Source organism: Rhincodon typus, chromosome 5 (assembly GCF_021869965.1).
Source record: "Rhincodon typus isolate 14 chromosome 5, sRhiTyp1.1, whole genome shotgun sequence".
In the NCBI taxonomy this organism is placed as follows: Eukaryota; Metazoa; Chordata; class Chondrichthyes; order Orectolobiformes; family Rhincodontidae; genus Rhincodon; species Rhincodon typus.
The window spans coordinates 35,888,897-35,904,492 of NC_063336.1; the positions used below are offsets into that span (position 1 = coordinate 35,888,897).

Genomic DNA, 15,596 nt, shown 5'->3' on the forward strand with positions numbered 1-15,596 from the left:
CCTGCTCCTCTGCTGCTGCTTGGCCTGCTGTGTTCATCCAGCTCTACACCTTGTTATCTCAGATTCTCCAGCATCGGCAGATCCTACTATCTCTACAAGCAGCAGCATATTTGTTTAATACTTTCAGAGTCTATATTTTCCAAGTCAGCACCAGCAATGAAATCTAGGAGAACATATGTAAAAATCATGCACACGGTAACAATGGCTTTGACCATTGATTTTCTCACGAATGTTGAAGGTTGATCAGCTGGGTTAATTTGACCAGTTTAATGGACCTAAAGTTCAGCTCAAATATATTTTTTAGAATACTCCATTCCATCATACAATGGAATGGGTTTCAAAATGTGTTGTTCAAATATCACAACCATTTTCTGCTTTAGATTATAGTTCCGATCAGTTACTAATGCCGAATTGTGTAGCTGGTGAATTATCACATTAAGAGAGTGATAATATGATGGGGCAGGGGGTGGTGGGTGGAGGTTGAGGAGAGAATTAGCTCACCTCTGCAAAATCTCTGCTCCATGTCAACAATACCTTTGAAACATTCAATGCCTCGATGTCCGTAACAATTGTGGATAAGGCCAGGAATCTAGGTAAATGTTTTGTGCATTTGGTTTCACACTTTGATGTGAATTATTTCATAGAGTAACAGGGCAGCCTGAATGGTGAAAATGATAAGAAAGGGGAACATTTGTTGCTTTTATTGTTTTCCCTTGTCGTCATTAGCACCAAAATGCCTTTCCTGTGTCCTTCTCTCCTTCAGTGGGAAAGTACATAACGGTGGCCTAGAGACTCCTAAATGTAGAATCTGCAACTCCCAGCCAGGCATGAGTGATATTCTTGTCATACAAGGGAATGATGCAAATGGGGTACAAAAGTGTCCTCATCATCCCCACTCCCACCACAAGTCTTATAACATGTTTCAGCACTTTTTCTGAAGAGTGCTCTGTAAGTAAATGAAGAACTGAAAATAAAGTTGCCTAGAGTTTCAGCCACATGGCAAGAGGTTGTACTTTTCATTCACCATTCACAGAAACAGGAAGCGCCCATTCAGCACTGCCATTCAATATGATCACAGCTGATTGAATACTTCACTGTTTCTTTTATCCACACCATCCCATAACCTTGTATGCGATTGGTGATCAGAAATCTATTAATTTGTATACTAAACATACTCAAAAAGTGAGCTTCCACTGGCCTCTTTGGTAGAGAATTCCAAAGGTTCACAACCCTCTGTGTAAAACAAATTCTCCTCATTTCAGACCTAGTGGCATTTCCCTTATTTTAAATTGTGGCACCAGGTTCGAGACTTTCCAACCAGGGGAAACATCTTACTTGTATCTACTCTGCCTATCTCTTTAAGTAATTTGTAAGTCATTCTATTATTATTATCATCAATTTATTGTTAATTTAAAAAAATGCTGCTTTCAAATATTTAATGTAGTTTATTTGTGGTCAAATGCTCATCAGTTAAAGATTTATTCATCTCAAATCACATGATTGAAAGGGAAGATGAACCATTATGGAAAAAGCATTGGCTACCTTTTTAAATGCTTTGCTCCATCAGCCTCAGCAAAGTCTCCTCACAGTTTTAACCACCCCTTAACACTCTACAACTCTTTGCTGAACTTTGTCCCTAATTTTGATCCACCTCATTAATTATCCCCATTCCTTTAAATTTCACTTGGACATGCAAACCCCCTTCCTGCAGTTTGTTTTAGACATAAAGGTCTTCATCAACAGAGCGGACATTAGAAATGTGCACAGGTTAGTTAGCCAGTGTGCTAAACATGGTGGAATTTCGACTGTAGAATGTTTTGTGTGACAAGGATGTGGAATAGTTTGTCAAATTGGCTACTAGTGAGAGTTTCCTTTCAATGGCACTGAACTGGATGACTGAATGACGTTCATTCGGAAAGTAGCACATCATTCAATTGCTGTTGAAGGAGCCGTGAGCAACCAAATTGATCAGAGTAAAGAAAAATCTGACTCACCTCCTATATTGTTTTTGTAAGTGTTATATAATTCTTTTACACGTCTATAACGGAAGGCTAATTTTCTCATCCAATCAACACCTCCTCGCACACCAGTTGCTAAGCAGAGGTTTGCGCTGGTGGCAGCTGCATGAAAACCATCTGTTGCAAAGCTGTAGGTACTGCAAATACAGCAAACAACATGTATTTATCATTTTAACATCCTTTCTCTTGTCATATTAATTTGCTGTCGGACAAAATTATTACCTTAAATCCTGTCCATTGTCATCAGAGGAGACATCATCTATATGTACTTGATCGCATTCCTGTTAAAATTAACGAAATTAACAAAATGACTTCTCCATTACTGAAAAATGAAATTATAATTTTAAGTGCATTTACTGTTGAGTAAACCTCAACCTATTTGTTTTCAAGGAGATCATGGAACATTCATATATAGCATGTTACAATATGTAAAATGCTTGGTCAAGGACTATAATAATGATGAACTTTTGTAATGGGATACATTTAGTAAATTCATGACTGCTGCTTGCAATAAAACCATCACACAAACGTTGTGCCGCTTCCCTACTTAAATGATTGTACCATGTAGCCAGTGCTAAACATATCAATGAGTGGCTGCCTGTAAGAGCAGGAAATGCAAACCATGAGAGTTAAGGTAAGCTCGCACTACTCAAATTCAGCACACAACTCTTAAAGGGAGGAGGGGTGGGTGCATTAGGCTGGCCAGGTGCTCTGTGCTCTACAAAGTGCAATTTTGACATGGTGCACACAACAATTAAAACCAAGAATCTCTATCGATCACAACTGTACCCAACATTCATAACCTCACTTCAACCACTTAGCACTGCTGCAAGTCTCATACCAATATCTCACAACTCATATATGCTGCCATTTATTCTAGAATGACAGCCACATCACCTGAATACACTGAAATACTTAAAATCCTCTCATGGTGGGACATAGCTGGAGGGAGGAATAATCATCTAGATGGGGACAGTCCTTCATCCATACTTATACACTGATGGAGGCAGCAGTGGTGTTATCATTGGAGTGGCTATGTCTGAGATCATTGTAGTTGATGGCTCCCTTGTATGTAAACCTCTTCTCAGATTCTCTCACCCCCACCACATCCTCATTCCCAGACTCTCCTGATTTTCAAGTTGCAGATGGTGTAGGCAAGCACCTCTTGCATTCTCCTCATCCCTCATCACAAGCCTTCCCTTGTGATGGTCTCCTTTCTGATACCCAAGAACTGCAACTCAGCCAGGAGTATCAAGAGAAGGAAGACAGTAATTAAGCAGTCAGTTATGCATTCATAACCACCAACTCAGACATTGACTTTATTTGTGCACTTTGGAGGATGGCTTCGTGGAAGAGTTGGTATATAGGGAACCATTGGGTTTGATGGGCATTAATCAGGGTAGCAAAGGTGCTATTTCAATGGAGAGCAAGATTGTATATGAATCCTGCTGCAGATATATGCTTAGTCATGTGACGATAACCAGAATGTTGAGTTTCAAAATGGCAGTGCTTGCACTAAGTCAGCATTGCAGACTGACTGATAGCACAATACATCTACTCTAAAGAAAGATGAGACATAAAACACGTATAAAAATGCTGAAATTATAATTGCACAATGATGGTTATTGACTAATCAAACTTGTTTTGCTTTCATTCTTGAATTTGGTGCTGAAGTTCATCTATCCGTTTCCTTAATGATAATTTAGTTTCCATGATCTCTATTGTTGATATTAGATAAAATAAAAGTCTGCAAACTGGTTAATTAAAGTGATTCATTTGTCAATGAATATTTACCAGCTTCAAATGAGGGCAAATATGACTTAGAAATACAAAAATGTTGTTACGTGAAGCAATATTTGTTAGGACATTTAGATTTTCATTGTTGGTGTCATATAGCAATATTCAAATCAGTAGGTGGCAGCATTGATTCACCTTTCACAACCACCGGCTGCTTCACATTCATTTTTAAACATGTGATGAAAATGAAAATATAATTGTTTAATTCCTAACTTTACTATAAAAAATAAAACACACTTTATATGTGCTTGATGTGTGTGGCATTACACTTTTACAACATTTTCATTAAAGTAGTTGATAATATAGTTAATTGCCCCAACATGCAGCCAACAGAACAGAATTGCTAAGAAGTATATTGTACTCTCCAATGCTGTGCTAACATGGACTCTAGCTTGTAGGTTGAATCTGATAGAAGCAACATCCAGTCTACTTTCATCAGCTTGCATTCACACAACCTTCTATAACGCAGCGAAATATCTCAAAATATCTTGAATTTCTTTTTGCATAGCTTATAACTGTTTCTTTTTCTTTGCAATTAGCACCCTCCATGTTAAAATAAAAGAAAGTGTAAACTACCTGCATGGTTTTCTACAAAAGGAGATGATTTATGTGGCTATATGGGTGTGAAAGTCATCCTGCCAGGTCAGGATGAATTTTCATTGTTCATTTGTATTGCTGTTGCTATTTAATGGGACCTTATATACTGGAATGCCATGAGTAACCCTTTCAGAGGGAGGACAAAGAAACCAAAAATATTAGTGATGGTGGATAGTTATGAGAAGCTTGCAAAAGTTGAGTGCTAACATTCACTACCATGACTAATAAAACTGCACTGGTGTGGAACAGTGTACGGCTGCTCTCCAAAAAAAAGGTCCATCAACAAATCATTTTAATTTCTCAATCAAACTAAATGCCTGCTGCTGTGTGACCTCAAACCTTAAGAGCTGTATATCTTTCATATGGACCTAATAATTTACTGCATCTGAAACTGACCTCAGCACAGCTGAATCAATGAATGTTCTCCACATATAAATAGTAGAGATTAGAGTAAGATTCTTGTACCGAGTAGCCAAATATGATGAGGTTAAGCAAATACAGTCCTCAGTGTCAAATAACTGAATATATAATATATAAGAATAATGACTTATTTAATTTTTTTGTTCAACATTATAGTCAATGAAGAAATCATTAAAAACACATGAAGGTGAAAGCGTAAACTGTTCCAAATGCTGAACCCCATAAGTAAAATCAATGTAAATCATGTGATCAAATGTCACTAACGTGACACAACAAAAGTAATGTTTCATTGTAACATTCACCAATATCGCTAATGTTGATTCCAGCTCCCTCATTAACATGGAAACCACATAACACCTGTCTATTGATGCTTTTTGTATCTTTCCCAATTGAAAATCTTACAGAGCAGGGATCTACTGTATTAAGTTGGAACACCATGTAACACGTGTAAGAGTTGACAGAGGGGGTGGAATAGATTGATGGAGAGAGTTGGATTTTAGGTCAGACTGGGTATATAAAGGCTCTGCTAATCCTGAGCAGAGGGAGTTCTGTGAGTGCATCATGGTAGCTTTTAGAAACGAGCTACAAGTCATATTGTTTTTGTAAGAGACTATTTCAATAAAAGTGGAGTGTTTGCTATGCTGCAGCTTGGTTTGGCAATTTGTAATAACAGTGACTGTTTAACAATATCACAATTTGTTTCACTGTCTGGACTTTGGGAGAATGCACCACAGGAGATTTCTTTAACACAGTCAAGGACTGTGAGGAAGCCAAAAATCTGTGCCTAAAGCAGGCTGGGCAGGGCTCCCGACTGAAGCAGCCTTCAATTAAGAGACCAACAATGCAGGTCAACACAGAACCTACAGAAACCTAAGACAACCAAAGGTTACAGTCAATATCCTGCAAGCAGTGAAAGGCATATGGTTATGTTAATCGAACGTTTTTAAAAAAAGGAAACAATACCTTGTTATGGATTACAAAACTGAATTAGAAAAAAAAATCTTCCAAACTGTCACACCTTCATTAAATCTACTGAAAAACATGTGACACGGATTGAAAATGAAAACTTAAGACTATTTCCACACTTCCAGTGCCTATTATGTGCACAAGTCAGGGAGTCAGTCGGGCAATGTTCCTGCTCCAACTCTAGCGTTAAGTTCAAAAAAATTGGAAGAGAACATGTGTAGGCTAGTGGAATGAGTAAAGAGATGGCACATATAATGCATTTTGAGAAAAGGAAACAAACAATGGCAGCAGATACCCATGGAACAACAGAACAGAATCTGGTGAAACAGTAGAGTAGAATGTGGGTGGAACAAAGAGAATCACAAGTGTTAAATTTCTGTGTGCTGTCATTCTGTTGTGTCAATGGAAGAGCCAAGCCTTGGGGAGTGTAAATAATACAGCGGCTTTTTGTGGCTCTTCCACCGAAATGACAGCAGATGAGTGAGAGATTCCCATGGAAATTCAAACATCCAGGGTACAAATATACAAACAAACACGAGAATTCTGGAGACACTCAGAAAGGTCTGGCAAAATCTGTGAAGTGAGAAACAGAGTTAATGGTTCGAGTCTTGAGTCACGTCAACTGGACTCGAAACATTAGCACAGTTTCTGTTTCCACAGAGACTGCCAGAATTGCAGAGTTTCTTCAAGTTTGTTTCAGATTTCCAGAATTCACAGCATTTTGCTTTCATACAAACATACAAATCCTTGGGATTTGATGAAGCCATGGAAATGGTTGGGTCCAAATGACAAGATCACAACAGGTGATGACAAACATATATAAAGCAATTGTGAGATCTCAGTTCGATTAAGTGCAAGTTTGATGCTTGACTATAGAAATTGTATTGAAGGCAGAGACAGCATCTACAGCCTAGATCCATCAAGTTACAAGAGTGGAGTCTTAGGTAGATAGGTTAGTGAAAAAGGTGTTTGGTGTGCTTGCCTTTACTGGTCAGTGTGTTGAGTATAGGAGTTGGGAGGTCATGTAGCGCTTGTACAGTACATTGGTTAGGCTGCTTTTGGAGTATTGTGTACAATTCTGGTCTTCGTCCTATAGGAAGGATGTTGTGAAACTAGAAAGGTTTCAAAAAAGATTTATGAGGATGTGGCCAGGGTTGGAGGGTTTGAGCTGTTAGTGAGAGGGTGAATAAGCTGGGGCTATTTTCCCAGGAGCATTGGAGGCTGAGGGGTGACCATATAGAGGTTTATAAAATCATGAGGGGCATGGATAGGGTAAATAGGCAAGGCCTTTTCCCTGGGGTGGGGTGGAGTCCAAAACTAGAGGGCTTAGGTTTAAGGTGAGAGGGAAAAGATATAAAAGGGACCCAAGGGGCAACTTTTTCACGCAGAAGGAGGTGCGTGTATGGAATGAGCTGCCAGAGGAAGTGCTGGAGGCTGGTACGATTATAATATTTAAAAGGCATCCAGATGGGTATATGAAGGGTTTAAGAGGGTTCTGAGGAAGGGTCACTGGACCCAAAACGATAACTCTGATTTTTTTCTTCACAGATGCTGCCAGACCTGCTGAACTTTTCCAGCAACTTCTGTTTTTGTTCAGGGTTTAGAGGGATATGCACTGAATGCTGGCAAATGGGACTAGATTTATATAGGATATCGGGTCAGCATGGACAAGTTGAACCGAAGGGTCTGTTTCTGTGCTGTATACCTCTGTGACTCTATGATTCTATACGAGCCTTGACATTTTATGAGGATTTGCACTGCAGCAGAGAATGCGAGAAGGAGGCAGAATAGAGGTTTTGAAAGTTATGTAAGAGTATTGAAAGACAATTTCCTCTGGTTGAGGAAGATGTAGTAATCAATTTAAAATTGATATTACGTGACTGAGGAGGGGAGGTTAGAAGATTCTTTTTACAGAGATGATTGTCAAGCATGACTTGGATTTCCACATGGGGGGTCATTATAATAGACAATGATGCGTCATTTAAGAAAAAAATAGTTACAATAGTGTGGGGAGCTAGCAGAATTGTGGGATTAGTTTGAATTGGTCAAGCAAAGAGCTGGAATAGGCATAAGAGCCTAAATAGTATGGTTTTGTGATTTCCTTTTAGTGCACTCTCTGGTAGATCAGGGTATTGGTGTTTTTATCATTACTGCATCTGACCTTTATTCTGTCTGATAAATCATTTTCAGTATAGGATCTTAACTTTTTTCAATTTAGAAATTAGAAAGGATTTTAATTGGAATTCCGCAATAAATTTCAATTCATTGGAAGATGAGTCTGCTGGATAGAGATTGTTTTTTGCTAAATCATGAATGAAATCATATGTCAACTCACCACAAAATACTGAAGTTGCATTATAATTTTCATTACTTTCATTGAGGCATTGAATGTAACTAAAAGTTCAAAGATAAACAACCCTGGTATTTAACCCTAACTATAATGTGATAACTAAAGACACAACAAAATCTGTATACTTCCATTCTACTCATGCATAAATCTCTAATAGATGCAACACTTGGTCCTGACAGAACTCAAGTGCACAAACAAAAATGTTTGATAACACATCATTTATAGATACCTGATTAATTTAAAAAAAACTACATTAATTAGCAGCTTCTATCCCAGAAGTGGTTCTCAAGCTTTTCAGTGTCAAGGCACACTTCATTGAGACAAACAATTCAATGACACACCCACTTTTCTCATTCTGCATGGATGGCATCAACAGTCTACGCATGAGTGGCTCTGAAGACTTGTGCAGTCAATAGGGGCGTCAGACGTCAGCAGAAATTCCTTTCAATAAAAGCCACCAAGGTTCCGGAGGAAAACTCTCATTTCACATCTGAAATCGCGTTTCTTCCCTCTTGTCAGCTCTCTCACGACCTGCCACAGATGTGGTCTAGAATGTATGTGGTTTAGGATTCCATCAGTAAGGGTGCTACTGAGCCATTCTGGGTGATATGTACAGAAGAGTCTCACCTAGAGAACATTCTCTGCACCTGACATCCTGATAACATGGAGGCGTACTGAATCAGCAGCTGAGAGTGTCAGATGGAACGCTGTGGGGTTGCTGAATGGCTGTTGGTGCTAATCAGCAGGACGTTTCCCTGCCCATGTTTGCTTAACCTGATACCAAGACAGTACAATGTTGAGGACTCCTGTGATAATTCCTTCAGAAGTGCATACAACAATGCTGCTACCTCAGGTGGTTCTATCCTGCCAGTGACAAAACTCAGTTGCAGGAATTTTCTGCTTATTTAGGACTGAATGTCAACAGTAGCAGGTTTGGGAGAGTTGGTGAGGCACAGCTGGGTGTTGTTGGCAAACTGACTGTGTCTTTTCACACCACGTTGTCAATGGGCAGCATGTAGATGATATATAGGAAGATCCACGGCTAGATCCTTTGAGCACACCAACAGAATTGCTCTGAAAATGGGAAAAGAAACTATGCTCTGGCTATGAATGGAAGCAGGTGAGTGTAGTCTCACCCAGCAAAATAACTGTGGATGGGTGTAGGAGGAGCACGGTAGGATCAACTGAGTCAAAGGCCGCAAATGGGTCAAAAAGGAGTGGGACCATTTACCTTTGCCACAATTACATAGGATTACATCATTGGTGACTTTGTTAAGAGCCCTTTTCATCACTGTGATAGGCAGAAAGGATTCAATGTGGAAATCCATTAACAAGGAAATAAAAGCAAAACAAAATATAACCAGGAGATTAGAATCTCCTCAGAGGAGGATGACTCCGAGCTAACTGGCCACAGGTCATATACTGTGCCCTAGTAAATAAAGGGTGACTTTGTGATGGAACATGGCCTCTGTGAAGTTATTTCAGTGGCAACGGGAGAAAACAGGACGTGCTTGAAGAACATTTGCTTGCAACTGTTGTCTTGGAGTTGGGGTAAGCATTTCTGGCATCATGCCTCTATTTGGGAAGCTTGACTCATTTGACCCTGCTGTTGAAGCATGGGCACAAAATGTTGAAAGAATGTGATATTTTTTCTGGGCAAATGACTTTGGGCCAGGTGAAAAGTAACAAGTAATCCTTCTGACTGCATGTGGACATAGAATCACAAAAGACATAGAATCCCTACAGTGTGGAAACAGGCCCTTTGGCCCAACAAGTCCACATGAATCCTTGCAGCATCCCACCCAGACCCATCCCCTTATAACCCACCTAAGCTACACATACCTAAGCACTACAGGCAATTTAGCATGGCCAATCCACCCAGCCTGCACATCTTTGGATTGTGGGAAGAAACCGGAGCACCCGGAGGAAACCCATGCAGACACGGGGAGAACGTGCAAACTCCACACAGACAGTTGCCTGAGGGTGGAATCAAACCCGGGTCCCTGGCACTATGAGGCAGCAGTGCTAACCACTGAGCCACTGTGCTGCCCCTACAGCATTTTCAGTAATAAGGGGCTTTACTTTCCTAGAGGCACTAGATATTAAAACCTTTCAAGAGTTGACAGCATTGGTTAAGGAATATTATGACCCCAAACCTCTAATCTTGAGATGCAATTGATTTTATTTGGCTGTTAGGGAACCGGGGCAATCCATATTGGGATTTTTGACAAGGTTACGGTGACTGGCAAAGGTATGTAATTTTGGGTTATTCCTGAATGAGATACTGAGAATCCATTTGTTATGGGATTAATGACGTAACTATGCAGAAGCATCTACTAGCTGAAGCCCAACTGGACTTCAAACAGGCACTACAACTGGCCTTGTCATTAGAAAATGTGGCAAGTGGAGCATGGGAACTACAGGGCATCCCAATGGAAATGGGCACCCTCACCTGTCCAACAGAGCTTGGGGAACACCACTTGAATATAGGCAATCACAGAGCCTCATGCAGGCCATGTCCTGAACAGAGAGACCCTAGACCAGCCCACTGCAGAACCTCACGACAAAGCCAAGTCTCAGCCAAGTGGCTAAACAGTTCTTCAGGATCTGGGCTGATGAGCCATTGTAATTGCTGCCGGTATGTAGACTCGAGACAGCAAAGGAACCCTACAAGGCCTGACTGGAGTAGGAAAACTCGGAGGCCGGTACCCAGGACAGTGCACACCCTGGCAAGTTCCCTTACATGTGGTTTGGACAATCAAATTGGTTAATGACACCCAAATCAGAGTCAATTAAAATTAATGTTTGGTTAAATGGTCACCCAGTTCCCATGGAGGTTGATAGCGGTCCAGCTATATACTGGTTGCAGAATCAGTGTACAGTGCACCAGAAAGTAAAGGGAGATTTGGTGATGGGACCCGGCCTCTGTGCAGTTATTTCACCTTCGCCAGCTATCACTGCCACTCCATCTGGCAGGATCCATGGTCATTACTGAGCTGGAACATAAAAATATTAACAAATTTATGTCCACAAGGGGAAGTGATCAGATGCATTTTGAAATGTACTCCGTTTCTTCGGGAAATGATTACCTTCACCCCTCCATGCCTTTTGCATCTTTATCAGGTCTGGAACACACAGCCACGTTTAATGGAATGCTCAAAGGGTAAACTGGGACGTACCCACAAACTCCCTGGTTCAACATGCTGAAGAGGCACCTGCTCAGCCCCCTTCTTCCCTGGAGTGGGATTTGGAGTGAGAGGTAGATACCTACGGAGTTAGAAATCTGCAGCTTCTCAACAAATCTGCAGCTCCCTCTGTGACCCCGCCACTGGGATTACATCAAATGTCCAGAACACATCTGCATTCGTAATCTCATTGTTGGCAACTTTGGATTAAACCTTCTTCCACCCAAACTTTTCAGCTGGACTTTTGTATGTTTATACACTGAAGCTTAATACGACAACATGCAATAATAAATGCAGAAATGCCTACATTAAAATTAGTCCTGACAGCAATTAGTTATAAATAATTCTCCTTTTCTCCATGTTGCAGATGGATTTAAAAAGTGCTGGCATAGATTGTTGCTAAGGCTAAATGTTGTCCACTATTGTAAGTGAGGAGGAGGAGGAGGAGGAGGAGATATCCTTTTGTCGAGCAGAAAATGTTTTGCAGATTTCTCGGATTAAAAGGAGATTTGCAAATTTAGGGCTTTCTTTGCTAGAGCTGAGAATGTTAAAGATTGACCTGGTAAAGGTATTTATGGTTACTGCAGGGGCATAAAATTTAAAGTATTTACAGCGAATCCACAGGCTGGTGAGATAATTAGAATAGGTTTTAAATTTAAGATAAATAAATAGAGAAAGGAGTTAAAATGATACTTTAAACAAAGAGTGGTTTGGAATATAGAATTCTTTGCCACAAATTGCTACTGAATCAAGTCCGTTATTGGTAGTTGGATAGTTGCTTGAAAAAGATAAAGGTTAAGGCATATGGCAAGCAAAATGAATTGAATAGGCCAGACCATTCATGCAGAGAAAATGAGCGGCAGAAACATATTAATATGTCTTTTATGTTACATTCTTTGATATGTACTACAGTGTGAACTATGTGGCTTCTTGTGGAGTAAAGGATAAACTATACTTTTACTCCAATGAATCAAACATGTTCCCAACTAAATACTAATGATATCAGGTGACATGGACTGGGACGCAAATCTGCAGGGTTCCAGAGATGTCTATTCTTACAATCTCTTGTATATAGTTATAATTATAATTAATAAAGTTTGATATTCACTGATATGGGTGTGCACTATCCACCATCAGGAAACCAGAACTGATCATACCATATGGTGGGAAGTGATAGCCAGACCAACAGAACAAGCGTCAAATCGAAACTAGTGCCTGAGGTAAAGCCCAGCAGCAGTATAGTGTCCTTTATTCTTTATTCATTCACGGGATGAGGGCGTCGCTGGCTAGGCAGCATTTATTGCCCATCCCTAATTACCCAGAGGGCTGTTCAGAGTTAACCACATTGCTGTGGGTCTGGAGCCACACGTAGGCCAGACCAGGTAAGGATGGCAGTTTCCTTCCCTAAAGGACATTAGTGAACCAGATGGGTTTTTCCGACAATTGACAATGGATTCACGGTCATCATTAGACTGTTAATTCCAGATATTTATTGAATTCAAATTCCACCATCTGCCATGGTGGGATTTGAACCCGGGTCCCCAGAACACTATCTAGGTCTCTGGATTAACAGTCCAACAATAATACTACTAGGCCATTGGTAGCAGATGAAGGATGAGGCCAGCCCCGTCATCCAACCACAGAAGAGGAGTAAAAGTCTCAAGGGATGCCCAGCAGCAATAGGTGAAAGACATCGAGCCTAACCCAGTTATTGGACTGCAAAGGAGCAAAGCTACAGAAAAGAGGAATCCCATGCAACTGTGAAAAAGGGCAGTAAAACAAAAAGTGTTAGCCCTTATAACTCTATTAGCAGAATCATCTGACTAATGAAAAAGTCTTGCCTGTGCAAGAGTCTCTGGATCATGGGTGGAGGAACCTGACCACACCATGTAATGGTTCAATTGGCAGTGACATCTGAGGAGATACTGCACTGTGCTAGGCCTTGATCAAAAGTCAGGCAAAGATCAGGTCAGTGTGCTGTTGAATGGGATTGGCAGCTGTGCCCAGGCTACTTTCATCAGACAGGGCACCGAGAACGAAATCCAACAATATGACTCCTACTTTAGTTTGAGGCATAAACCCATCAAGATTGGGAAAAGTATAATTGACACAACCCGGAGTCAGGGAAACTACTGAATCTGTACGTCACTGATAACTGCCATCATAGTGAGGGTGCTGCTTCAAGCCCTATGGTATTTGTAGCCTAAATATCATCTTACATTAGTGAAAACCATGCAGTTTGCCAGACAGGCTGAAATTTGCAAGCAAAATGGACTTGATATCTACGGGGACACTGATTCGGTAGAATTTGTTAATCAGACAGTGACTAACATGTCAGCAAGAAAATAGATCCAACGGAAAGACAGAACCATTCCTGCCACTGCTTCCTGTCTGCTTTGTGGCAGTAAGGGTCCACATCACTCCATTCTGCAATTGTTCACGAAGTACATGATACCAAGGATCAACAACTGTTCTTCTGGGGCAAGTGGTAGAACCACAATTTATGGTATGCAGGTAACATTATTAATGGCAAGAAAGCTAATTTTAATTTGGACAATGCTCAGTTAATAGGATAGTAAGTTGTGAAAAGGACATTAGAAAACTACAAAGAGACACAGATCATTTAAGTGAGGAGTTAAAAATCTGTCAAATTGAGTTAAATGTGGGAAAAGGTGAAATTGACAATTTTGGCAGGAAGAATAAAAATAAACATAACAATAATAAAATTGCAGAGCTCTGAGAGGCAGAGTGATCTGGGATCATGCAACTAGTGCCTGAATTGCAAGAGGTTAGTAAACACGTGCACCAAGTAATTTGAAAGGTAATAAAATGTTATCATTTATTGCAAGGGAAACTGAATACAAAAGTAAGGAGATTATGCATCAGTTATATAGACATTGGTGAGATCTCAGGAGGAGTACAGTATACTGTACTGCTCTCAACACTTAAGGTAGGATGTGGATGTGTTGGAATAGTTGGGGAAGATTTATAGGACTTGTACCTATAACTGGTGGGACATCTTATGATGAAAGATTGGACAGGCTAGGCTCGTTTCTGCTGGAACTTAGCAGAACAAGGCAAATTGATTTAAAAATAACATTCTGAGGGGTCTTGATAGGGTAGATGTGGAAAGGTTGTTTCATCATGTGGGAGAATCTAGAACTGAGTCCACTGTTTAGAAATAAGAGTTGCCCATTTAGGACAGCAACTAATGAATTACATTCATGAGCTATTCTTCCTGTCATTAATGAGATTATTGTCGAGAAAATGTCCGATGCTGAGACTGACTATTCAAGACAGTTGTCAGACCATATTATTATGCAGGGACTTGTTACAGATTGTGGTCCAGAAGTTATTATGTCATTGATGACCATGTAATCCTTCCTGCTGGAGACCCAGAAATCTTCATGTCTGCAAAATTGTTGCCTCACGCTGAAGAAAGTAAGGAACCACTCCTTACAGAAAGGGAAATTTCTACCATGGGAATTGTAGAGAAGTCCTCATTTTTTCATTACCAGAATGTTCTTCATTCTTCTTTTCATCTCCCTTCAATTACAGTGCAAAACAAAAGGGCACAAGAGGGAGAATATGACTTCATTGTCTTCCTTTCATGGATTGTGATCATTTGAATTCTGGAGCATTTGGTGTTGAATTAGTTTTTCCTTGATTGGTTTTTACTGCTGTTTCATTCAGCTTATTGTAAGTCTCACAGCCCAGCAACCTGCTGTCGTGAGAAGATGAGACCCCACTCCACCAAAGTGATTGCATTCCAAGGAAATGAGAAGGATCATCTTGTACATTCTCCATCAGAGCCAATGTTGTTGATTGATGGCGCAGGCACAAGAGGGTATTGGGGATGGGGAACTGGGGGTGAGAGGTGGAAGGAACAGTAAATAGTTCATGAGGTTAACAATGTGTGGGAAGAACAAACTTTGGAAGATGTGGAATATATAACATAAGAAATAGGAACAAGAATAGACTATTTGGCCTCTCACAGTTGCCCTGCCATTCAATAAGATCTTGGCTGATCTGTCCTGGTCTCAACTCCTCTATTATGCCAAATCATCATAGCCCTCAACCAGCATTCTCTCTGCTTCTTTACTTCTGCATGGACCTCTGCGGACTGTGCACAGTCAAACTGAGTTATTTCCAGTCAATGCTGTGATTCGTGTTGGCACTCGGATCGCTGTGTGTGAGCTACCACAAAGCATAGGAGAAAAATTGCCCGCAAATCTTTGATATTTCAGAAATCTATCCACCTTC

The 15,596-nt window shown here is 40.4% G+C and overlaps 1 protein-coding gene across 1 annotated transcript in view; it reads right to left on the reverse strand.

Moving 5' to 3' along the window:
* eya4 (EYA transcriptional coactivator and phosphatase 4) overlaps window positions 1-15,596 on the reverse strand; it is a 255,425-nt gene that overhangs the window by 32,303 nt on the left and 207,526 nt on the right. The window contains exons 12-13 of the mRNA XM_048596526.1: window positions 2,241-2,299; window positions 1,995-2,155 (exon numbers count right to left, since the gene is read on the reverse strand). Of these exons, the coding sequence (XP_048452483.1) occupies window positions 1,995-2,155; window positions 2,241-2,299 (220 nt within the window). The remainder of the gene's footprint in view (window positions 1-1,994; window positions 2,156-2,240; window positions 2,300-15,596) is intronic.